This window comes from Aythya ferina, assembly GCF_964211825.1.
Source record: "Aythya ferina genome assembly, chromosome: Z".
In the NCBI taxonomy this organism is placed as follows: domain Eukaryota; kingdom Metazoa; phylum Chordata; class Aves; order Anseriformes; family Anatidae; genus Aythya; species Aythya ferina.
The window spans coordinates 16,580,846-16,607,958 of record NC_140299.1 but is presented as its reverse complement, the minus strand read 5'-3'; the positions used below and the strand labels follow the sequence as shown (position 1 = coordinate 16,607,958).

Sequence of the window (27,113 nt, the reverse complement as noted above, 5' to 3'; positions counted from 1 at the left end):
AGCAGTAAAGGATTCTCATTTAGTAGTTGCAAATGTCCCCTGTTAACTTACTACCACTGTAGAGCCATGTGTAGCAATCCAACAAGGAACTTCAAAATACTAGAGACAGAACAGCACCACTGTTTTATCCACCTAAGCCTTGAATACATGTCAGCCAGATATGTAAATTAATTAATTAAAAACATATATATATTAGAACAAGACATGATACTGATCAGCCTCAGCTCTTAAAAATAAAATGAAACAAAACCTGGCAATGCATCTTTGAAGGAAGTAACACTACCATAATATTTAACACACCCAGCTTCAACTTCTTTAAAGAATTATTCATTAGCATTAAAAATAAATGATTAACAACTCTCAGACAAAAGAGAGGCAAACAAATAATGAAAAGAGGCTGCCATTTACATTGTGCTTGTTGCCTTCTTAAGTATTTTAATTATAGGTGAAAGTAGGTGGATGGCAACAAACAGCATCTTATCCTGTCCTCACTGTTTGACTCGTAATCTCTTTAGTAATGATGCCTTTCCATCCACAGCCCGACAGAGATTTATGACATTGCTTCTACTTTGCACCATTGTAATCTGGCTGAATCCAAACCCCTGCCTTTTTTTTTTTTTCTTCTTACCACTCCCTCCGGATTTCTCTTCTGTAGTCCTTCATGCAACAACAGTGACAACGAAAAGGAAACAGCAAACCCCTTCCTGTTACAAGGCTCTGCTGTGTATGGTCACACATTAGTGCTCCCCGAGGCGATGGTGCAGAACCTCTGCCACGCTTCTGGCCATTGTGGCAACTTACCAGGAACCTGAGGGGTTAAACTCATTTGCATGTACATATAAAAATGCGCACAGATTTGACTCAAAGAATGAAAGAAAAAGAAAATTCTTATTATGGAGCGCAACTGATGTAGTATTCTGGGCTATAAAACCTCTGAGAAGGGGCAGAATGCTAAAGAGGGAGCTGGCAACGTCTAAAACCAACGTGCATGCACATTTTTGATATGGTCTGGAGTGGCTGCATATGCTGCAGGTTTGCATACAAGATATGAAATTGGTAATGGAAAAGAAATACTCTCTGCTTAGCTCCTCTCCAGCAGCAAATATTTTATGCTCAACCTGAAGAACTCAGAGCTCGCCGGAAAGCGCTAAGTAAGGCCTGTGATCCACCTTTAACCTATTTTTTTCCAAATTTCACAGATAGTGAATTCACAGAACTGCTTCCGCTTGCCTGACGGTCCTCTAGCTGGCAAGGAAAGGGTGTTCTTCCCCCTGCCATTACTTCACTGAAGTATTTCACAATTTATTTCCCCTGGCTGACTCCCACCACACGGGGCCGAGGAACTGGGCTATCTGTCAGCCCGTCACGCGTCGCGCTTGCGCTGGCACCAGCAGAGAACAGTCGCTCGGACGTGCAGTGGTGCAGGCCGCAGTGGCCCAGTGCCAATAGGCACACCTGATCTTCAAGCCTCACCTTTCAAAAAGCATCGACATACCCAAGGAGCCTGGCTCGCACCGGTGAAACTCCGCCAACTGGCCTGCGACATGAAAAGGGACCAGCTTTCACCTGTCACATAAATCAGTACAGAACAAAGCAGAAGCCAACCAGGGAAAACTTCAAAAAGCATCACAGAGGGCAAACAGTTGCCCTACATCAGTTACATTACTGGATGAATGCATTAAAGGAAGGTTTTAATGATTCCCAAAGCAAGTACTCAACACCCTGGAAGTTCAGAGTGACAACAGCACCATGTACCTAACAAATTGTGTGGTGTTACTGATGGAAGTATCAGAATATATCCAAGGGAGACTGAACTGAAAGAGAAGTTAGTGGAGAAATAATCTCAAAGGTCCGGAAAGAGTGCTTTTTAAAAAGTAGCCTGGAAACTTAGGAAAAGGACACAGAGTAAAGCAACACCTATTTTATTTACTCTGCAGTCCTATTTAAAACCTTTTCTAATATGCCTAAGAGCATAGAGCAATTACTGATTCAAGCTAAAATACATTCTTATATGTGTGCAGCATCTACAGTGAAAGACCTGAAATGCATACTATTTCTAAACATCTCTGTTGAGTCTTACTTGGGTACAACAGAAATCATAGTTAGAAAGGTTTTTAAATCAAAATCGGCCAACTACTCAAGCTGCAGCTGCAATTATTTCAACCGATTTTTTTATCCTATCCACCCACATATTAGAGACAAAAGCCAGAATAATGAACAGCAATGAATACGTGATCTCTCTGGTTAACAGTCTTATCCTTCATTATTCTGGTGAAACTTCCTAAGAACCAAAACAAGCATCTCAGGATATATACAATATAAAGAGAAGTGAAAGATATGAGATCTATAGCTGCTCTGTGTTAACTTTCTTAGTACTGTTAATAATACCAACTAATTCATATCTTTCTGCTCCAACGATATGATCACAATGGATATGGTTATTGTCAGAATAAATCAACATGCAAAGCAACTCTGGAAAACAAAAAGCTAGCAGACAGAAGGGAGGAAAATGGCAAGTTGGGAAGCAATGCGAAGACAACTGCATAGAGCCCCTGCTCGCCAGTGGCACAGCCAAAATGGAAATGACATGGCCAGAACTGGCGTGAAACCTCCAACTTCCGCAGTTTCAAGTCATCATTATCTCTCAAGATGGAGTGCAGAGATGGTATTTTCTGGGGAAAAGGACTTTTCCTTGGAACAAAGTGATCATGTGGGAATGATTTCATTGCAAACAGACCAGCAAGGGCTCTGTCAAGCTCATCCTTGCACTGCAAGTGGAAAGTCTTGGCCAGCGCTTTTGCTGATGCAGTCACACCACACGCAGACCTACGGCTCTAATGCCACACTGCTGAGAACACGTGTTTACCATGTGGTAAACTTCTTTATCAGTTCAGGCATATCTGCCCCACTTTGCTCTATTTAAGATTCTTTAACAAGATGAATATAATTAGACAGCTCCTCATTGCTATAAGTTGGCATGACTTTACTGAATTCCATGGCAATTTGTCAATTTAAATTAGCTGAGAATATGTATAATGTTACATCACGTAAAGTACAACAGAGGAATAACTTGGGACAAAATACAGATGGGAATATGCTGTAAGCAACCACAGCAATCACAAAATGCTCATTAATGCCAGCAATTTATGACAATTTTCTCAGAACTGATCTCAAAAGCTCTACAACTGTAACATACTCTGAAATTTGCTGGAGACATGCTTTAGAAATTGCCAAGCCACAGAAGACATGCCATTTTTTCACAGAGCCCTTCTTTGATAGTTAGTCAAAGAACTGACCCACTGCTCTTGCCTGATGATGCCATTATTAACAGAGGATGTGGGGAAAGACTTAGTAGCCAGGGTAAAAGCTTTTCTTGACCCTAAATGATGATCAGTTTATGTCCTCCACAAGTAAAATTGATAGCCTTTGAAATGTTTATCCTTACTCAAGTAGCTGCAATTCCTGCTCACTTCACAGACAACAAATGCCTAATCTTTACTAGCACACTAGGAGGCCAGTACCTTCTGCACATCCATGTCTGATTTGAAGCGAGGCAGTGCTATATGTAAAAGGTATTTACACTTCATATCTGTTGATAACACTCCATATATATGTGAGTTTGTTGTCCTTGACAAAGGTCAGGTTTTAGATGAACTACAGGATGAATATAATTCTTTATGCCTTAAATAAATGGTAATACCTTTATGAAGCAGTATTTTAACTATCTATTTATTGTCGTTTAAACACAGAAACAATATAACAAGAGGAATGACGTAAAACAAATAAAAGTTTATCAGTATAATATAAATTCAGATACAGAAATAGCCTTAAGTCTTCTATTCATCTACTCCCTATAGTGTTGTACATAGGGAGGATGTACTTCTTTTGATTCACTATTCTAGTTAAACACAAAATAAATATATGAATTGGTACAAAGAGCAAGAATACTAAACACAAACATTCAAAGAAACAAACAAAATGTAATATCCAAAACATGGAATTGTAGATGTCCTTTCAGATACAGATTAGCTAGTAAAATACCTTAACAAGAACTAAGCTGGTGGCTGCTAATCCCATGTAATTTTATTTCAGTAACAAAGGCAGGGCACATTTAACGAAGGCTGAACTTTGCTGTGAAAGTTCCTTCAATAGCTAAATTTAGCATGGGGAACATTTAGGAAGCACAACTATATGCCCAATGTTCTGCTGCTCTCACGTTATACAGATACTTGTAAATAAAAGTTAAATAATAATAAAAATTTTTAAAAAGCAAGTGCACACAAGCCAGCTAAAGGCAAGAGACTGCATCTTTTGTAAGCTAATGATGGTGACTCTTCACTTCATACTCTAGAGACCAACACTAAACTACTTTAAAAATTCTATTGGCCTGAGTTAACAAAACTAGTACACGTCCAAGGAGATTCTCACAGAGGGTTACATTGCCCCTGTTGCCACCTAAATATGATGAGTTTCAGTCTACTCATCATCCACTGATAAAACATGAGTCCTTTTTCAACATTCAAGCCTACAAAATCTTAATGAAATTTTACACCAAGCTTAACAAGCCTTGCTGTATAGGACAGTTAAATCTTCATAGGAAAATAATTCTCTAACTTTACAACTTCTTAAAAGACGAGAATTAGTAAGCTCAGTTTTCAGTTGGAACTTCATTAGAACTACGGCAAAGTACAAAGATTTGATGTAATGTTCATAGAACCATATTCAACCTGTAGAAAACATTAATTTTTTTAACTATCTATCCATACAGTAAGACTACTGATAGTAACCATAACTGCTATAAAGCATTAACTGAATGTGTGTTTTCCAGAAGTTTTTAACACTTGCAGGTTGTCTTTTTTTTTTGTCTGAAGTATGGTAAAACTTTTTTTTTTTAATGTTTCCACTGTTTTGAACAAATATATAGTGAAATGACCAGTTTTCACACTTGTAATTTCGCACATTTTTAATGTAGATTAAGTTAATACAATCACAGAACAGTTCTCTTTAAGAAATCAGCAACTGTTTCAACTAATGGTTATGTGTACAAAAAGCTCTGAAAACATTTTGGGATTCAGTTTAAGATCTATTAATCATTCTGAATGAGTGACAGGTAAAGAGATTTTCATGTGGCCTAGCAAATTACATTCTTGAGGATGGACTGTGACAACCTGGTTTTCAGATGCTAAAGCTGAAAAGGATACAGAACAGCATAGTTTTGACAACTGGCCTTCTATCTTTGCATTTTGCCATGCAAGTGGCTTGACAAGAATGTATGAAAGAAAGCTTTGTTTCCTTGGATAAACTGCAACTCTCCCACCATCCAGGAAGGTATTCAAATATGAGAGAGAACACCTGCAAGGATATCAGTGTTAAAACAGAACTCTGATCTTTCTGACACCCCGGTTGAAAAGTCACCTGGACTCCTGCTCACTAGGCGTATCATCAAGAACAAATAAATAATTTGGCAGTATCGCTGTGGACCCAAGTGAGCCCCATCACATGAGAGGAATTACTCTGGATTTACCCTGCTGTAATAGAGATCAAGCAGTTGACCAAGTACATTTGAGACAAGGAAGTGCTTCCTGGTCTTAACACCTGTATGAACCACAGGTCCTATTCCAACAGAAGAGCATCCTAATTATTTTCCTATCTTTCATAATGATATGATTATTATTGGGTGAGAATTCACGTTAAAAATGAATTTTTAAACATTAAGAAAAATGAATGAATAAGAATGAGCAAAACTACAAAACAAATAAACAAAATAACAACCCTAAAATAAAGCATTCTATCATTTGTAGAAAAGCTAATGACCTGGAATACCATGTCTAACCCATGGGCTATTTTTCCTACTTGAGAGAAAATGCTGTTACAAACACCTTATTGGGTAGAAACCACGCAGTTGAGCAGTGCAAAATTATCCTGCCTTCTAGCTTTGCTCTTGAAATATGAAAAATTCTTACCTAGAAACATAAAGTGGAACATTCATTTAAAGCAACAAGATTTCAAGATGGCAACATGTAATACAGGAGAAAAATGCAGAATGCTACACAGTTTGAAAGGAACTTATTTGTCAACTATATACTTCTTTTTACAGATGGTGTATCACCATTTTTTTGCACTCCTTTTTGGCAAACAGTACATTTCATTACACAGGAGGCATGCTGTTTCTTCTTTTATTTCTGATCACTGCCTTGGGGCTGGAAGAAGACATCTAGAGGGCTTGCTTGTTTCCCTGAGCTTCCTCTTTGCCCTCAATTCTTTGCTCCAGATGGGCTCCTGCTAAGCACTACACGAGTCTCCCTGGAAAGAACTCCATCAAAGGGATTCAGCTCAGTACTGATTGCTAGGATGGGCTGTGGTCTTCTACAACAGCCAAGAAAAGCCAAAGCCTTTCTGCACAGCTCACAACAGTACTCTGCCTTCATGGAAAGATGCTCAGGCTGCAGCCTCCACCCATGATTGTTTCCTCCTTGAGAACTAACCCTATGTGAGTATGTACAAGACTGTGACTTACTCCCACTGGATTAGACAATGCCAAAAGCATTTATGATGTTGTTTAACCCCTGTAGTATGGGAACACAGTGTCTGATATAAAGCTCCCTCGATATAATGGGTCCTCCCAGGAGAAGCCTGACTCATAAAAGCAACAATTGTTCCCAGTCCTGATGCAAGGCTCTTTCCTGCTCTTCCTCCCATAGAAATAGGCTGGACGCAATCTGGCATTTAGATCTGGAGCACACAGAAGGCTCTGTCAGGGGTAGGCATGGGAAGGAGATGTATTTCTGTACCTTGTTTAGTCCCTCTTCTTTCAGTGAGACTTTTCTAGCTTCTGCTACACAGGATAGCAGGCTTATCTTTATGAGTCAATTTTACTCTGTTAAAAGGAGCTCCTTTTCCTCAGACGAGGCAAGTTAAAATGAAACATCCGTAAAATTTTTCAACCTCCTGTATCAAGGAGGACATTAATTCTTAAAAGCTGTACTCATAAGTGTGATTTATTTAATGCCAAGGTGGAGCTGCATATTGGACATTTTCTAGATTTATTCACATTTCATCCCGTTTTTAGCTGTAACTAAACTAACTGTTTTATCTGTAACTAAACTAAACTCTCCCAGCAGTTTAAAATTTGCTTTCCCTCCAGCTGCTCAAGCTTATTAAAGTAGGTGTTTTGGCTCAGAGTGATTTGACTCTGACTCAAATAAGAATTCACATTTTGCACAGTAAGTAGTCCATGGAAGAAAGATGCCAACAGGTATCTTCAGCTCGTTATTTATGAGTGATGAAAAATATGGGTAATTATTAGGGACTAGCATGAAAAATCAGAAATGGCATTGGTCCCAATACAGACAAAAGTGATCTAAATTTATTTTGTCACAGTGAACTCCACTTTTAAAATTATTTGTCCTATCACATTAAGACTAACAATGACAGCCTACAGGTTTATTTTTAGGTACTTAATATGTTAAAATATGTGATGAAAGCAGAGAAAGAAGAAGTTACTGAAAATGTTTTCTGTAGAAACCTTCAAGCACTTTTCCCAGCTCTGTGCTACTGAAACACTGAAACACCAGTGCATACAAATACACCTGCATAAAGAACCCAAAGCTTTTGAAAAGTGCCACGCAGTGCATGGTAATACTGAGACCACTATGTAGTGTGGGAGTTCAGCACTCCTGAAAATTAGGCCATTTACATGCCTGAAAACACATTTTTTCTGACAAAAAAACAGATATTGATGATTTGAATGTATTGTTCTTAGTATCAGTACAGCATGTAGCAGAGAGAGGGTAGCCCTTCACTTCAACAGACTAGTCTGAGATCTCCACGGGACCACAATCCCTGAAGAATGTCATTTTTACCAGACGCAGGGATGGTTCACTTCAGAGGCTACTGATTTTTTAACAGCAAGGCAAGAAAAATCTGTCAGAAACAAGATCAACAAACAAAGACAAGCTCAATGAGACCATGAGTAGAATGGATTTGATTTTGCTTTTCACAAACCCTCAACAATGCATTTAATCATATTTTTTTTTACTACAGCATTCTACTAGATATCTTTTTAGGATGAATCATTTGTTAAGTTACACCTACTGAACCTCTTGTAGTATTATCTATCAAAAAGCTATCTATAGGAATATATGGCTAAGTTTCATGTATGTACTACACAGCCAATATTAGAAGACTGTATAGTATCAGAATAGGTTGTTTAGCTGGAATTCATAGAGTGGCTTGTCTTAAAGAGAGATTTTAAAACCGAAACTTAATTAATACTTGACACAAAAGTGTTTTTTAAAAGTACCCATGGCAGTCTTCAACATTACTGCATCCATCCCTGGAGGTCTTTAAAAAACGTTTAGATTTAGAGCTTAGTGATATGGTTTAGTGGAGGACTTGTTAGTGTTGGGTCAGAGGTTGGACTCAGTGATCTTGGAGGTCTCTTCCAACCCAGATGATTCTGTGATACAGAATCCCTAAGGAAGAAATGAAAATCTCAATGCATGCCATGTTATATCTAAACTAGATTTCCATCTCATATCACAGATTTATCTCCCAGGAAATGGTGCAGTCCTAACCAAGATGTTAAGTCACATTTGATAAGAAAGTTCAAATTGAAAGATGGTGTACAATATTCCATCTATTTTGAAACAGTAATAAACAGAATTAAGTACAAGGTGCGTATCTACTTTTCATATCCATCTTACTATAGTAGGGACAGATTTTAGGAATACAGTTGCATATTTAATAACCTGAACACAAAGTTAAGTGCAGCCATCAGCAACAGAAGATGAACCGTACTTGCATCAGCCTTTGCATCAGCCCTTCCTAAGGTCTCTATAAAAATGATTCCACCTAAACTAAAACTATTCAGAGCAATGGATTCCATCAAAACCATTTCCTTGTCTTAAGTCATACTTCCAGCAACAGTTGCATCTGATGCAAGCCACCACAGCTTCTAAAAGGAACATTCCAACAGCTTCTTCCCTGCCATTACATAGCTCCCTTCCTACTTTATTCACTTTTTTTTTTTGTCTTGACTTTCAGCATTACCAGAGTGACATCAGAATTTCAGAACTATTCAACAAATGGAAAGTCTGATGTAGACAGAATTTTATTAAACTCAAGTAAGTAACACTAGAGTATGAACCTAAAAACTCAAAGGGCATGCCACTGAAGGGGAAAAAACAATCATATTAATCTATTTATCAACGAGTGGTTCAAACACGTAGTGGACATATAATGTGCCACAACTTCAGATACATGGGTTTTGTCTCTAGCCATAGATAGCCACAAATATTTCACTGCTATATTGAGGTGGGAGTTAAATCATCAGTTTACATCACAATCTCTGATGTTGCAGTATTAAGCATTATGTGTACACCCTCGAACAGAAAACAAAAAGAGAAATATTCAAAATCAAAACAATGCAAGCTAGCAATTTGTTGTTGTTTTAAGTAAAAATAAACAATTATCTTAGACCAACATTTAACTCCCCTTGCATCTGCAGAACTGCCATTAGTATGATCATCCTGCTTATGTAGAGAAAGCAGACAACAAGAACCCACTGTGCAAATGAGAGATGTGAACTAATTAGCTTTTGTGTTTAGTTCTTATGTGTGTTATTTAGTTTCTTAACAACATGCTGCAGTATAAGACCTGTTCTCATGCGAAGCTTACTGTCACTGTCCCTCACTGCCAATGATAGTTAAGTACATATTTGAATAAAGAGATATTTCAAGACTGATATGATGTCCTTGGTTAGCCTCAAAAAAAAAAAAAAAGTGGAGGTGAGAAAACACTAAGAAAATGAAACATCTTTTCTTCAGCACAACTGAGCACTGCTTTTATGTAAACCATGTCAAATGACACATAAAGTGAAAACAACTTCAGGGCATCATGCATTTTTATTTCAAAGATGACAGACCACAATTCTGTTCAGTCTGCAGGGTTTCTGAAGAAGCAGTGTTTCATTCAGGGGCAGATAATAGGACAAAGGAAATGAGAGATTCTTTAAAAAAAAAAAAACACCTCAACGTGTTCACACTTTAATATCCTTTTTAGATCCTGCGGTAAAAATCATAAGGAATCCAGCCATTTCTGATATTCTGCCAGCTGTAGTTAAAGAAAAGTAAATCTTGCACAGTCACAGCACCCAAATGAACACCTCACTTTATACGGTATCTATCCCTTTCTGACAGTGAAATTAAAAATAATCAAATTGATAACAATTTGCTTCATGTTTACTGCCCGTATTACGTACAAAGACATGCTTCACTAAAAATTACTAACTACAATCTCCCCAAATTAGGAAGCATCTCCACAGTGTGCAACATCTCTAATAATTTGGAAGTGTGAGCACAGTGCATTAAAAAAAAAAATATGTCTGAACATGAAGTACTGTCCAAAAAAAATTAATCAAACTACACAGGTAAGAGATTATTCATGACAATTCATGCAATAAAAATATGTTTGCACTTACAGATATTCTTTCCTCCTAACTTTTCAAGAAAAATCCTGCAGATGTACAATCTACTTCCTTTAGGTGTACTTATGCCAATGCAGTGATCATTTACACATATGTTATTTACACAATATATAGTAGCTTAATACGATCTAAAGGTCAAATGCTGGAACGAGTCTATATAATGAATAAAATAATAGTTCTCAGTTTGTTTCCCTGGCACCTCTATTCTTGAACAAAAGCTAAGTCATGCCCTCAACATTTGGTTCAGGACTGTCCTGTGGGAATACAAATTAACTCTACTGAAGCTACAATGAATATGCTCTGGATCAGGTCTATCTACCTGGTGTGATCTGCAAGGTGGTTATGTACTCAGTGTTTGAACAGAACTAACCCAGGAGGGGTCCATGCAATCAATATGAGCAACAGGGAAAATCAGGTAAAGGCAGAGAAGCTGGGCCCAGGAAGAAAAATCTCACAGGTATAAACTTAACAGTTTACTGAACACAGAAATCCTTCGTCCTTCATATACTGAAACAATACTGGTGCATTGACTTCCATAGGCTTACACTAATTTACCAAGAATCTGGCTCTGAGTATGTTAAGACCACAGACAACTGGACTTAATGTGTACTTGAGGTAGCTACAGGATGAAGATGAAAACCCTTAGCGATATCGAACTTGGCACTGTTGCAACCTACCTATATGCAGAGTAAAGCCAAGAATTCTTCTCAAAAAGAAAACACATCGGCTTCTTGGGGGGGTTCTGCTCTGGTATCTAAGCACTATGGATAAAAAAAAGCCACAGCACACACTGACCTAAGGAACATCCAGAGGAAACGAAGCATGGAAAGGACTTAGTTCAAAGCAAAACAAGAGAGTGCTAAAATACTGTAATCTACCTTAGACACCATTCTTACTCGTATAAATCTCTCTCTCAGTTTGCAAACCCAGTATATACCCTTTGCCAACCACTTGAAAACCCGTGTTTTTGTCATTTTGCAGAACAAAGTCATCAGACTAAATATCTGAAGCAACAGGACTAGACCTATCAGCTGATCCCCAGTCTGTGGTCACAAGCTAATAGAGGTTTTGTCACTTAGGGACAATTCTGGAATGCAACGCTTCATAAACAGCATCACTGCTCAAAAGTCCAGGGCTACAGCAATGTCAGTAGGAAAAAAGTCATGGACAAATGCATGAAAAAAGATCCTTAAATAGCCTTGTGCCCTCCTAATGGGATACCATGGGTAAGTCACCACCGCGGACCCTCCCTGATTCCTTGCTGGAGTCCTGAATAACACAAAAGTACAGGGTAGCTGGTGTTTGGCCAGCACCTCCTCTAAGACGAAACCACTAACTCATCTTTGATGTGAGAAATAAAAGCTTGGCCTTTGATGGTCAAAGCTTGGAGCTTTCATTTTTATGTACTTCACAACCTGGCCACTCAGTATGCCACTGTACGCTAAGAAGATTATAAACCACCTTTCCAAATAAACATAAAAAGGAGCAGAGAACCTGAAACCTGTAGCCCAAAGTATGCTTTTTAAAATGTCCTTAAAATGTCCAAAGGAAAGTGAAACTTGGGTATTCTTTATGTAACAACCCACTCTCACCAATTTCTGTAAGCATAACTTCTGAATTTTCAAGATCTTGTGACTAGTTTCCAATCAACAATTTCCTAAGCAACTGTTGACCCCAGTTAAAATTCAAGGCTGCGGGATGCACAGCCATCTTCCATCTCTTGTTGGAGAAGTGACAACATTTTGTTCCAGCATTTATAAACCAGTTTGTTTTCCATCACCTATGCCCTTAGGCTTTTTACATTATTCAGCTTGGAAAAGAGAAACAATAGACAGGTTTCACTTCCTGGTTGCTTGCTGCAATATTTGGTTTAGAGATCAGTGCTAAGTAACTTTCAAATTCAATCGTTTTAACTAAACAATAATACTTTCTGTAAGATAATTTTTATTGTACCAAGACTTTCAAAACTACCTTTTAAAACAAGACCAAAACAAACGTATACTAAAACCCTAAATAAAAGAGTATGCTTCAAGCAACCCAGAAACACATCTGATCTTCAGCTACTAGTGGAACTAATCTACTGCACTGAACACGGCCTAAGTTGTCTTTCCTTCAGTGGGGAAGGGCAGGATCCTGAGTGGGGAACACATTTTCCTGAGCAGCCTACCAGCCTGGAGCCCATCTGGGATCCTGACCCTGCAGCCAGGGCCCGATGCACACAGCGAGCAGAACTGATGGTGCAGGAATGCTGCCTGCACCAAAGGGCTCGCTTGCAAAGAGCAGACTCCAGAGCACAGTACTTTAACCTGGCACACCCTGGGAAGGAAAAACAATCACCAAACTCGGAAAATTAAAAAAGAAATAATAAAACCAAGACATCTTGCCAAATCTGATAAAATTCAGCTAAAAGATAAGATGACGACCTGGCATGTACTATAATTACCCTATCAAGTACAAGGTAACTAAGGTCTAGGGAGACAAAAATGACGTGTTCAACTTACATGGGCTTTTGACTGTTCATCTGATATTTCCTTTTGAAAACAGATGAACACAATAAATGGTGACAGATTCAAATAAATTTATACATGCACAATCAGGTTTATAACCAAAACCTCATATCCATTTAGAAATGATATTTAAGCCACCATTCACTTAAGACAATTTTATAACCTTATAAGCTATACTGACATTTCACTTAGCGTCTCAGTAGTTTAATTTGGTCAATTGCAGACAGTCTTGCATCTGTCAAGGGACTAAACATGGCTCTCAAATGACAGAGAATACGGTGCCAATTGAAATTTGGTCTATTTTTTAATAAAATCATACCTTTTTCATATGTTTTTTAGGATGCATTAACTTTGTATCAAATACACTGATGCCTTTGCTGCACTTCAGTTAAGCTTACGAATGGCAGAAATTCTAGGGACGGGAACGAAAAGCCTGAAGCAGCGGAGGAGCGCCAGGGAGCAGCACCCAGGCGAAGGAGCCTCCGACAGCTGGGATCACCTTTCTGATCACCTCCCTCCGCGCTTCCTGCTCGGTTCACGTTTGTGAGAAGGCAAATGACTTACAGATAGATCCTCCTCACAATAGGAAGGAAAAAAAGCCTGCCAGGGCAGCGGAGCAAGGGAGCTCCCTGAGAGCAGGAAAAGAAGGGTGTCGCGACTGTGGAAAGGAGTACCTTTTGGAGCCTCCAGTGTAGGTGAAGGTAAAGGTGGAGTCTGAGTACCTGAAATCTGAAACACAAAGCGCTGCGTTATGACAACTTGGCATCCCGCTCGCCCCTCATTTCGGCCGAAATCGCCGCGGTTTCGCAGCCCGGCGCTCTGATACCGACGCGGGGAGCTGGGAACGGGGTTGGGGGGTGGATTCCTGCGGGCACCGGGGGGAAATGCACCAAGTCCCCCGGCCCCCTGCAACAAGTGCCCGGTGCTATGGCAACAACGGCGAGGAATTTCCACCGCTGGCATCGGCAACAGGCAGCCGCCCGCCGTGCCCGAGCCCCCGCCGCCGGGCACCGGCGGGGACCCGCCGTGCCCCCGGCCCTGCAGGCGGGTTTGGGGGGGACACGGGGCTTCGGCCACCCCCTGCGACCACCCCCCACTTAAAAAAATAATAATCGGTGAAACATCCACGGAGGGAAAGCACGGGGGCTCCGCGCCAGGCGGTGGGAGAGGGGGGGCACGGCCGCACGCACACGCTCCCCGGCTCGGGATGCCCCCCCTTTCCCAGCCGGCTCCTGGCCTCCTCTGCCCTCACATGCCCTCGGAAGGAGAGGAGGAGGAGGAGGAGGAGGAAGGGGGCTCCGCGGCGGCCCCGCTGGGGGGAACGGCAGCGAAGGGCACCGGGCTCCGCGGCAGGCTCCCCGCCGCCGACCTGGCTGGCGCCCGGGTGGGGGGAACTCACCTGCAAACAGGCAGTCCTTCTCCGCCTTGCACTTTTGGATCACAACGTCAATATCCTTCTGAATCCGCTCTTGCCTTGAACACATCCCCATGAAATAGATCCCGGGGGAAAGGAAAAAAAAAAAAAAAAAAAAAGAGAGAGAAGGGGGAAAAAAAAAAAAAAAAAAAAAAAAAAAGCAGCTTTTATTTCCAGCCCCCTCTGCCCCCCCGCGCTGCCAGGTTTAATAATTCAGCCCCGAAAGATGGGCCCCGGGGCTGGCGAGCAGAAGCCGCCCCGCGGGGGCCCCGGAGGGATCCGCTCGGCCGGCTGGAGGACGGCGGCGGCGGGCGGGAGCCGATGTTGCATGCCCAGATGTGCCCGCCCAGATGTGCCGCTGCCGCCGGCTGCCAATTTCCTCCTTCCCTGACAATAGATCCAGCGGAGGGTGGCGGCGGCGACACGGGATCCCCCCACCCCCCACGCCCTCGTTGTTTTTTTTTTTTTATTTTTTTTTTTTTCTTTCGGGGGGGGTGGTTTGGGTTTTCTTTTTTTTTTTTTCTTTCCTTGTGGTAGCTGCTTTTCGGATAAAAAAAAAAGAAAAAAAAAAAGAAAAAAGAGGGGGATTGGGGATTCGGGGGTATTTGGGGAGGGGGGAGCGCCGCCAAGGCTCACATCCCTGCCTCTCCCGCACCCGGTCCCTGGCGGCGCGGCGGGGCTGGCGCTGCGGCGGCCGTGCCGCTCCGCAGAGCCTCCCCTCGCTCCCGGCCCGGCACGTACGGGCCCCGCCGGCTCCCCCGGCGGAGGCGGCGCGGGGGAAGGAAGGGGCGGGTGCGGCGGGGCCGCCCCGGGGCTCCATGGAGCCGTCGGCCGCCGGCTCTCGCTTCCTCACCCGGCCCCGGCCCCGGCGGGGCGGCTGGCAGGCCGGGCGGTGCCGGGGTAGCGGGGCCTGCTCGCCCGCCGTGCCAGGGGACGGGGGGAGGCTCCCCCCGGCCCTCCCCGGGCGGCGGGAGGTGGAGGCCGGGCCCCGCTGCCATGGAAGGAGCGGGAAGGGAGCGACCGCGTGTGGCACCCGGTGCCGGGCACCGTGACCCGAAACCCCCCCTCCGGTCTCCTGTCATCTCTCGCCTCACGGGCCCCAGGGCCCCAGGGGTGTGGGGGAAGCGCCCAGCCGCCCGCCCCGGGGCCGCACAGGTGGCAGCAGGCATACAGACAGTCGGAGGGGATGGGCAGCTGTGCAAAACCCAGCCTTCCTCACCGGCCAAAGTGCAGGCTCAGTCCTACCCATAAACGGGTGTGAAGGCAGTGGAGACAGATTGGATGACAAAGCTCAAAATAGTATTCATAAAATCCAATTTCTGTGTATTCACCTGCCTCTCAACCGCACCCATCAATTGTCCATTACTGAGCACAGTTGTTCTAGCGGTGTCTTCATTAGGGGAGTTTGTATTAATCAGGTATTGTTGATTTCAAGGACAGGAGGCAAACACAATCATTATTTGGTTATTCATTCTTAGGTGGAAATGGCTAAAAAGAGAAAAAAATGAATCCATATTCGTTCCTATCTGGACAAGATTTCTTGCCTAATGGAGGAAGTGGAAGGGAAATTGTAATAAAAACCAGGTAGTGTTTAAAGAAAACAAAAATTGATCATGTTATGTAACTCTCCACCTCTAAGAAAATAATTTATCTTTGAAAGGAGATTTCCAGACTACTTTTCAATGCTGTTCAGTAAATTCTCTTTTACTGCAGCATGACTTTTCCAAGGTAGGATATAGAAATTGTCGCTACACTAAGGCATTGCCATTCTGTAAAGTTAAGCCAGCATGGTCAACGAGCAATGCTTTTATAGAGTTTTTCTTGGATATTGCAGTTACAGCTTTTTGCTTTTACCTGCTTGCTATGGGTGCTCATTCTGTTTTCGATGGTAAGGTAGCATCAGCAGCCGTCTTTGCTGCCTTCTACTTCATCATAATTGGATGATGTAATCAGAACTTGATTATTCTGGTGGGTTTTTGGTCCCAAGCCTTGTAGAAGAAGGTCTATGTTAAGATAGAGATATTAAAGATATTTACCGGGAATTTATACTGGCAGTTTGTCTTACAGCTGATTCTGACCACAGGGTTATTCTCAGTGTCATGTCAATTAACACAATTCCTGACTGCCTTTTTAAGTGTCAGACTTCCCATAGACTCAGTAACAGTGAATTAAAAAGCCATCCACAAAGAAACACTCCAGTCTTGAGGAAAACTAATATGGTTGTTGGCTGGTTTCACAGCATCAGCTGAATAGAATGAGAAGTATAGACATATGGCAGGTTAAGCATTTATTATTATTTGTTGTGAGCGGCTTTTAAATTTCTAGATTCTTGGCCACTTTGGCCTTTGATTTATCTGATGACTCCAGTACTGTTGTATGGTGTCTTTTAGAGAAGAGAAGCTAGATATATAGTGAGATCATTCTATGGATTAAAAAAAAAAAAAAAAAAAAAAAAAAAAAAAAAAAAAAACAGGTTGGAAAATCTAGGTGAATCTTTACAGTTAGAATTGATCCATATATATACATATATGGATATATGGATATATACATGTATGTATATAGATAAAACAGATTGCCCGGAGAAGCTGTGGATGCCCCATTCCTGGAAATGTTCAGGGCCAGGCTGGATGGGGCTTTGGACAACCTCTGTGGTGGGAGGTGTCCCTGCCCATAGCTGGGGGGGTCAGAACCTGATGGTCTTTAAGGTCCCTTCCAACCCAAACCATTCTGTGACTGTATGTATGATTCTTAAATTTGTAAAGGTTGACAAGCTGCTGACATCCATGTAACCTAAACTGTACTGCAATCATGTCTGTATGTGTGCTGTAATCCCTATAATGATGTAGATTATACCACTCCCTTGAAGAAACTTTCCAACAAGTTTTACAAGTAATTTCATGAACGATAGGACAGCTGATCATGGAAATAATGATTTTGGCTTACGGGAATTTGATGTATGTCTAATTGCTTTTTCAAGACTCAAAAATCAGTTCTTGTCATTGTCAGGTATAACTTAAGTTCATCTCAGCTCAGTAGGTTTTACAGAACTGATTACCTCAATTAAATAAAATAAATGTAAATTTTATATTTGTATTCCCAGGAACTTAACCTGATAATATTTATAGTGGTGTAAAATGGGAAAAAAGAAATTGAAATCTGAGGATTTACAGGACTGGAATGTCTATGAGAAGATTGTTTCAAAATATAATGGGAAAAATACAGGGAGATAGAAACCAAATAATGAATACGTTGAAATAATGTGTGAGCACTGACTGACAAAGTTATTGAGGAAATGCACAGTTCGGCCAATTTCAGCTCATTGATGGGTTCTGTCTGCTTTAGACTAAGCAGATTTTTTTTCAGTTTATGTGGGGAAAAAACACACCTTTCCATCCATTAGTAAAATTGTTAGAAATCTACCAGTTAGCATTAAAGCACACTTTTCTGTCACGAAGTATTTTCTTTCTTTATTTGTTTTATAAAAATGTTCCTCTTACATTTAAACATATATTTTAAGTCTTAAGAACAATGAAGATATGAAGATTTGCCATTGTATGCAATATGGTGACCTGCATTCAGCATGGATGCTGTCTTTGTAATATGGAAGAGAGTTCAAAAGGACAGGGACACTGAAAAGAATCCAAAATCCTACAAAATATAAAACCACCATCAGCCCTCTAAAACAAAGAAAAATAAGCTCTGTCCTGACTTCTACATGCACCAGCCAAAACTGTAGTACAAAACAAAACTAAATCTGAGCTTTTTCTCCAATTTCAAGATAGTCACCAATATGGCAAAGCCTGCTGACTTCTATAGACGTTGAGTTCCTGGAGGTGGAACACATAAAGGATCAATACTATTCAATTCTTACAGCAGGAAAGTACAATACTATCCTTCAGTTAGCTTTCTTAAAATGACACAGTCATTTTTTAATGGTACTGAGGCATTAAATTCCAAAAACATAGGTGTTCAGTTGTGAGATATGTAGATGTAGCACTTCATTGATCCCAATGAAGTGATGTAGAGCATGAAAAAATAATGTTTTGCTTCAAACTTTGGTGTAATTTTCACCATAATTCTAATATTGGCAGTTTCAGTTTAGAATTCTGATGTAAGATGGATCAAGGAAATGCTGAGTTGACAGTTAATTGTCTTTAAGCCTGTTCTACTCTTTGACAGATTTCAAGTCAGCTGTCTTCTACAACAATGCCCTCAGCTGTTCATCCAAGTAGTCACTGCCAAACTAGGTAGCCACAGTCCACAGGTATCCAGAGCATCTCATAAGGATATAAAGCCATTCAAATCACTCTGGTATTGTTAAATGGTTATTAATAGATTGGCTTCTTGAGTCAGCACTCTAAGCATGATGTGGTTTGGATTAAAAACACAGGAGTGTGATGTACACATCATAATTTATTGAATTTTACTGTGAATAAAACATTTTAACTGATGTTTGGAGTGGGTTAGCACAGGTCCATTGATAAAAAGCTATAGCTTTTTAAAAAAGAATGCCAGTTAAAATGGAATTAACAACATGACTTAAAATACTGGTATGATAGATAAAAACATAAAATATTTTTGTGTGATAAAAACTGAAGTAGTGAGTTAATTACATTACACTATGAAACAATACCTTAAACTATCACATGTCCAGTTCACCATAAGCTTTTGAAAGTGATTTTAAGCCTTCTCATCTAGCCTAGAAAAGAGAAACCTTCTGCTAGCATATTTTATTGATAAGTATTCTATTTGCAATTGTAGAAGAATAGCGGGGGGGTTGGGGGGGGGAGAGGGAAGCACAGAAGTGATGTACCAGAGGATCAAGGCTTACTTTTTTAAATCTGTGTTGAAATTTCCAATGTGATTGTATTTATTTATTTAACTGAAGTGATTTATTTATTTATTTAAGTCTCCTGTTAAAGAGCAGCAAGAGTTACCTCAAACAAAACCAAGGAATGTGTCGGTTTTATACACAGATGTGGGGATTGCTGATAAAGGCCTCTAGCTTTCCATCAAAGATGGGAGTACTCATCCTTCCAGATGCCACTGAGGCCCACAATAGCTAAAGCTATGGCTGCTGGCATGACAAACGGCCTCAGTAATGTTCAATAAATAATGCAATCAGAGTCCCAAATAACACCACAGTTTACTGTAATTCCTAGCACTGCATTTTCTAATGATGTTTTCAACATGTTTTTTCTCCTTCACTAATGTCACCTCATCTTCCAGTCTCTGCATGCCACCCTCATTTCTCCTGTTTCTTCTTCCTTTCTTTTCTTCCTTCCTTTCCTTTACTGTTACACCATTAATAAGCATCATTACTCTCTCTTTTCAAGTCTTGATCCTGTCTATCATACCCATTGAGTTCATCTCTTCCATCTTGCTCTTAGCAGGTCACTTCAAGAGCAGCTCAAAGAAGAGGGGTATAATGGAATTTTGTCCACAGAAATTGAGTTTTTGAAGAGATGCAAATGGGAATATTTCCAAACCTTTTATCCTCGACTTTCTGAAGTCAATCACAAGCAAATCCAGAAGGGGAACCCTCTGCCTCCCACTAGCTCCTGAAGTGAGTTGCCTCTTGCCAGCAGCATCATTGTTTCTGTGAATCATGGGCATGTTTGGCTGCACACTGGTAGTGCTCTGTAAGGCAAGTAGCCGGGGCCTTCATCTCAATTACTCTGCAGCCCAGTAGCTAGGCTATTGCTCTAGGAGATAAGAGCTGTGAATTTATACTCATAGGCTGACAATACTGTCTCCACAATTAACTGTTATCAGAATTACACCCTGAGCTCAAACAGTGATCAGTCCTGAAGGTACATTATCCTGCGTGAGCATAAGAAATGGTTTCCAAATCAGAACCAAGAGGCCTATCTCAAGTGCAGATAAGCGCCTAAGCCCAGGGGAGAGGCAAAATTTGAGATCCATTTCTCACTTGGCTGTGTGCTATGCTTACTTTCCAGCATTGCATCTATTCTAAATTCCCTTCCCAAGAGCTTTAATGCCTTCATTCACTGAGCAGGCAGCATGTAAGCATGTCTCTCCCAATCCACATTTAGTCACAGGCAATAATGTTTATTGAATGGCTCAAGGGTACACAGACTATTTCTAAAATCCATAGCATCACTGGTGTAATTTACCACAGCTGAACCTGCTACCTGGCAAATCTCTCAATTGCTGAGCAAATGCATAGTTAAAAAAAACACTTTGTTGCCTATATCCAGATTGCAATTTCTTAATTGCAAATTGTCATGCCAGAAAGTACTCAAACTGTAAAATACTTACCTTGCTAAAAATATTCCATATAGTCCATTTTCTGCAACAGTAAAAATGATTCACCATGTCACCATCTGTTATCAGGTACCGATGCTTTCTTGCTATAACAACCTCAATTGCCGCCAACCTGTGCTTGTTGTTAACTAAGAATTTGTAACCCAAACTTAAAAGGAACTGCCAAGTACTCTCAGTTCATCTGAAACTGATAGGGTGGGAAGCACTCAGCACCTTGCAAGATTAGACCTTAGAAACAAAAGACTAATTCCACCAGAAGACTGCATCACATTTATACTGCAAGCTGTGGTGTACTGTTTTGATCTCTGACCTAACTCTAAATGAGAAGCAAAGAAAGGGAAAATTAGCACATGCAGAGTTTCATGCTGCTGCCACTTACACTGCTTCCTGTACCCATGCGAACTCATTTAGCGTTTGCTCAGCTACTACTGCACAACCAACTGTGTTGAACCCCAGAGATGTAATTAGATTTGGGTGCCTGCATTTGTTCCCTTCAGAAGATCGGGACCGGGGGTTAATGCAATGTTCATTCAGTCTTCTTAAACCAAAGCACTCTTTAATCTTAAGGAACTAAACATAAAAGACAGTGACATTTACAATAATTAATGAGTGTATGCATCTTTTACCAAAAGCATCCCAAGCTTCCATACAACAGCCTAACTTTCAAATTCTACATCCTTGTCTTCTTTAGTCACTTTCCCATAGTCTCATGTACAGAGCCCAAGTGGCCAGAAAAAGGGGGTTTTCTTTCTTACCTGTTTACAGGCCATCTTCCCTGGCTGTTTCCCCTCTGGTAAAATGGCACTATAACCTGGCAGGAGCCAGAGTAGGTCTTTTTTTTTTTCCTTTTTTTTTTTTTTTTTCCTTTTTATAAATAGTAGCTCACGTATTGTATTTAACATTAAACTTATACAAGAGAGTACATGAGTACATTATGTGGGGTTTTGTCTATTTCTTTAGAGCTCATAGGAAACCCAGCCAAAAGTGTACAGTATTAATCCCATTGACCGTGTCTTTTGGTACTTACCAAGATCATTTGTTTGCAAGCCATGTTCGTGATTATTACAAGTCAATCTGTTCCCTGGTTTCTGTTACTTTAACCCTGAGGTACAGTAGGAGCCAACAGTACCAGAATGAAGAAGTCACTACTAAAAACTAAGTAATGCCATAATCTAAACTAGAAAAAAAAATCTGCAGGCTTTCCTATTTCCCAATGAGACTAAAACAATTAAAAAATCCTTAGGCAAAAAAGATTGTGGAGCTATAAATTAAACCCACACGAGTATTTGGAAAAACAAATCATTTATCTTTTATGTATTTGAGGCAGTTTGTACAGTTTAAGTACAAAAACATGCTTGTTACATATCAAGTACGTGTCTTTCCTTCTAAAAACATGTGCTAATTTCACAATTTTTTTCAGCAGAAGACCAGCTTCTGATACCCAGTGGTTAGACTGCTGCCTGTCTACAAGATAGGAAATTAAGGAAACAGGAAAAGTGGCAATGAAAGAATACCTGATGCACCCACAAAAATAGATAAATCAAATGCAAAGCAAAGCCTGAAGTGCTTACAGGGAAAAGATCCCTCAGAGGTGAATCTACAGTTGTTGAGGGTGAGGGACCAGGAGAGGGAGGGGAGGAAAAAATAAAGGTGTTAATGAAAAAACATCCATAAATAACTGGGAGAAAAGGAGCAAGATTGCTTTTAGTGGGAAGAAAAGACATAGTTAAGTACTTAACTTGATTTTTTAAAAGGAGATCATGTCAGTATTCTCGCTTCTTATTAAAAAAAAAAAAAAAAAGGCCATCTGTATTAACAATTAGTATCGAAGGCTAAGCCTTCATCACAGAAATTGTGAATTCAGTTAGACCTTGCTTTCACAAATCACATCTAGGCTTTCAGCATGAGTAGTCCCATTGATGCAAGCAAGACAAGTAATGAATTAAAATGAAGCAATTAATTAGTTTTTAAACACAGGTCGTAGTTAACTCACATCCGTTCTTAGTCTGATATTTAAAACCTGTGTATGCATATACAACAAGTGGCATTTTCCGTAAGCCTGGTGAAGCTCTACCTAGTCTAATAATATCATTCTAATAATATTGTTTCTCAATATTTCTAATAGTTTTATTCAGATAAACACTAAAAACAAGCCTCCCCGAATGCCACATATTCTTGAAAAGGATACCAAATTAATCCACTGCCTTTATTGAAAAAAATAATAAATGACTTTGTAAGGAAAGAGAAATAAACTCACTAATGAAGCAATGACTATAATGATGTAAGGGCTTGAACTTTCACAATGCTATTTTCTTCTTATTTCCTTCTCTTATATATAAAACACGCAACAAGACCAAGGTTACATACTAAAAGTAAGATAAAGATGCCCTCTTGCACAATTCCTCTACCACAGCCCAGAGGGATGCCTTATTACATCAAAACCACAAAATTAAAGATGAAAGAAAAAGAAAAAGAAAAAGAAAAATTAAAGAAAAAGAAAAAGAAAAAATGGTTTCTGGACTGTGTTTTCCAGATCTTACATTTAACCTCTTTTTCTTACCCATTCTTCAATTCTGCTTTTCTCATTCTCTGAAATGAGGTCCAGGCTGCCAGCAGTGAAGTAGCCCATTTTACAAAACCTGCTGAAGCCCCATCTGTTATGGTTGAACTTTGTATTTATTTTGCCCAATCTAACATCGATAAACAGCAATTCAGTATATTGTCAAATGTAGATCAGTTGTCTGATAATTTTTTTTTTACAAGTTTTAACAGTGTGTTTATACTATACCTTTTGTATTATGAAACCAATTTCTTCTAACATTCACAATATAAAATATATACTTGTGTAAATAGACTAAGTCAATCAAACAACATCATTGCTTTACAGGAATAGTATAGAAAAACAGCCACAAACAAAACTAGGTCATTGTTACTGATTCCTAGGTGGCAATATTAATTATTACATATTTTTGTACAGCATTTTATGTTTAATGCTTTCCTTGTTTTCTTCCAAAGTGGTAAAAACCATGAGGCCAACACTTAAATATTTGGAAACATTTCAAGGGTGGAAAGAAATTTCTAGTAAAAATAATTAGTTAGTGTTTCAATGACCTTTTCTTTAAACATTTGCAGTTCCCCTAAATGAAAGATTAATACATCCATCATAATTGCTATGCTATTTCAGTTTTATAGCGATTCTCTATAATGTTTTGTTGTGCAAAGCAGTGATAAAATGTTACGTAAGAAGATTCATGTTAGTTTTTGTGTTTTGGTGATTTTTTTGTGTAGCTACTGACAGTTCTATACTTATAAACCACATTTTTATTTTTTATTTTTATTAAATTAATTTTTGGTCTTCCTACATAATTATCTAAATTCTGTAAACTACACAGATATAGCTCTTGGCACAATATTTCACTCTGACAAGAGAATGCTAAAAGAGAAATGCAGCTGGGTAGACTCCTAAAATACTCAACACTGATTTAAGCATTTCAGTAAAGTCAGTCACAAGAGAAGAGCTGGGTAAATAGTAGGAAAAATTATTCATGGAGACATTTACAAATCCCTTACAATTTGGCTATCATCCCATTGCTTATACTTGCTTGTTTTCAAAAATATCCAGTAAGACTTTTATTTGATGATGTCAGTATGCAGTCATGATAATTTTTTCATGTATATTAATATCTGGTACAACTATTGCACGATACTTGTATAATAAAGGTATTATATCTTGTATGTGTATTAGGAGAACCTAATGGCGGGCGGGGGGGGGGGTGGAATTAGATGATCTTTAAGTGTCTTCCAACCCAAACCATTCTATGATTCTATTTACATTTGATCCAGAAATTTCTTTTTTTTTTTTTTTCTGTTTACACAATCAAGAAATAGACACGACATCATGTAACATAATTCCCACACAAATCATGGATAAAGTGTTATAATTGGTTAAAGATATGATTAGAGTGAACAGCTTTCAAGCAATACAGGATTTGATAGCTGTTCACACAAAAGTGTTTAAGTAACGAAGATGCAATATATGTGTTCCTGAAATGACAGGTCAAAGGCCTTCAGCATTCAGAGGTCCCTTTGACTAGGACTTCTGCTGTTGAATCAAAGAAAAAAGAAAACCATGTTTGGTTTGGATTAAGCTAAACTTATTTCTGTCATCTCTTTCTAACTGAAATAAGAGAGAAGTTCTGGTCCATTTAACACAATGTTTTTCTTTTCAGCCTGAAACAATAAGTTTCACTTTGGGACATTCATTTTAAGAAAAAGAAGTAATAAAACTGCCCTTTTAAGGGGCACTTTTTAAAATGCACTTTTACTCTGTGTCATACAAGGCCACATGTTGTTTCTTTCACATCTTTGCCTCCCCATAGCTATTGAAGCAGGTAAAACAGCCTCAACAAGAGCACCTCACCCCAGAAAATCCCTCCATCTTCTAGATAGGGTATTTTGTAGAAATCAAGTTTGGTTTTATTCTGTTCTTGAGTGGAACAGAGCTTGCATTTGAGCTGCACATTAAGGGAGAAGCAATGAACCTTCAGCTCCGTTGTTTGCACAGTTACTCAAGAGGATTCTAGCCCCTTGCTCAATGAATGTACTTTTGGTTTAGACAAAGAGAAACAGCTTTACAAGGTCTCGTCTGAGAGCAGTGTATTTAAGGCACTCCGTTTAGAAGTACAAGATCTAAGTCTCCTGAAGAGGAAGGAACTCAGTTTAACTGCCCCATTTCTGGAATGAATGCATTAACCACATTACTCAATGAAAGAGAGTATTATTTTCAGCTGGGGAAAAAGAATCCATACAATTAACCAGAACAAATAATTCAAGATCTCTCTTTGAAGGCATTTTTGTTACTCAATAAAAAAGACCAATTGTTTATATGTCACTCTGGCACTCTCCTAAGAAGGTAGAAGGCCAGCTAAGAGGAATGTCCAGGTAAACAGGTTATAGTTTAAACAACTGTGGAGTTTTGAAATCATTGCCTCTTAGAAAAATATTTGATTGACAATCACTAGTGATACCTAAGGCCATGTTTCTGGCATGGTGATCTAGGGTCAAAAATCCAACAATGAAAATGGATATGAAAGAGGAGATTTTTAAGCATACACACAAAGAGGGAAACAGAAAAGTGAACTGGTTCAGGGAATTAAACCAAAAATAATGTGCGCATAAAAAACAATTTTCTGCAATAACAGCTCTTCAAGTGGCTTATTAAAGCATATTGACTGTGTTAAGCAATGTGCTGGTTTAAGAGAGAGGACAGGACCATGGCAGACCCCACTGATAGATTGCAGCTACTCCAAGTAGTTTCCCAAGTTCAAATCTGATCTCATATATACTGATAACAGTGAAGTAATCAGTACTTACCCCTTGTAAAGGCAGGAACATAAAACTTACGTTCTAAAACAGAATCACAGAATTTTCTAGGTTGGAAGAGACCTCAAGGTCATCGAGTCCAACCTCTGACCTAACGCTAGCAGTCCCCACTAAACCATTTCCCTAAGCTCTACATCTAAACGTCTTTTGAAGACTTCCAGGGATGGTGACTCCACCACTTCCCTGGGCAGCCTGTTCCAGTGCCTCACAACCCTTTCAGTGAAGAAGTTCTTCCTAACATCTAACCTAAAACTCCCCTGGCTCAACTTAAGCCCATTCCCCCTCGTCCTGTCACCAGGCACGTGGGAGAACAGGCCAACCCCCACCTCGCTACAGCCTCCCTTGAGGTACCCATAGAGAGCGATAAGGTCGCCCCTGAGCCTCCTCTTCTCCAGGCTGAACAAGCCCAGCTCCCTCAGCCGCTCCTCGTAGGACTTGTTCTCCAGGCCCCTCACCAGCTTCGTCGCCCTTCTCTGCACCCGCTCAAGCACCTCCATGTCCTTCTTGTAGCGAGGGGCCCAAAACTGAACACAGTACTCGAGGTGCGGCCTCACCAGAGCTGAGTACAGGGGGACGATCACCTCCCTAGCCCTGCTGGTCACACTGTTCCTGATACAAGCCAGGATGCCGTTGGCCTTCTTGGCCACCTGAGCACACTGCTGGCTCATATTCAGCCGACTATCCACCATCACTCCCAGGTCCTTCTCTGCCTGACAGCTCTCCAACCATTCCTCTCCCAGCCTGTAGCTCTGCTTGGGGTTATTGCGCCCCAGGTGCAGGACCCGACACTTGGCCTTGTTGAACTTCATGCAGTTGACCTCAGCCCATCGGTGCAGCCTATCCAGATCCTCCTGCAGAGCTTTCCTACCCTCAAGCAGATCGACACACGCACCTAACTTGGTGTCATCTGCAAACTTACTGAGGGTGCACTCGATGCCCTCGTCCAGATCATCGATGAAGATATTAAAGAGGACCGGCCCCAGCACCGAGCCCTGGGGGACACCACTAGTGACTGGCCTCCAACTGGACTTGGCTC

General features: G+C 40.3%; 1 protein-coding gene across 1 annotated transcript in view; it reads right to left on the bottom strand.

Moving 5' to 3' along the window:
* The window catches only part of PARP8 (poly(ADP-ribose) polymerase family member 8), a 108,947-nt gene extending 93,982 nt beyond the window's left edge, over positions 1-14,965 (bottom strand). Inside the window, exons 1-2 of the mRNA XM_084505092.1 lie at positions 14,393-14,965; positions 13,668-13,722 (exon numbers count right to left, since the gene is read on the bottom strand). Coding sequence (XP_084361218.1) covers positions 13,668-13,722; positions 14,393-14,483 — 146 coding nt within the window. The 5' untranslated portion in view covers positions 14,484-14,965. The remainder of the gene's footprint in view (positions 1-13,667; positions 13,723-14,392) is intronic.
* Positions 14,966-27,113: the final 12,148 nt, after the last annotated feature.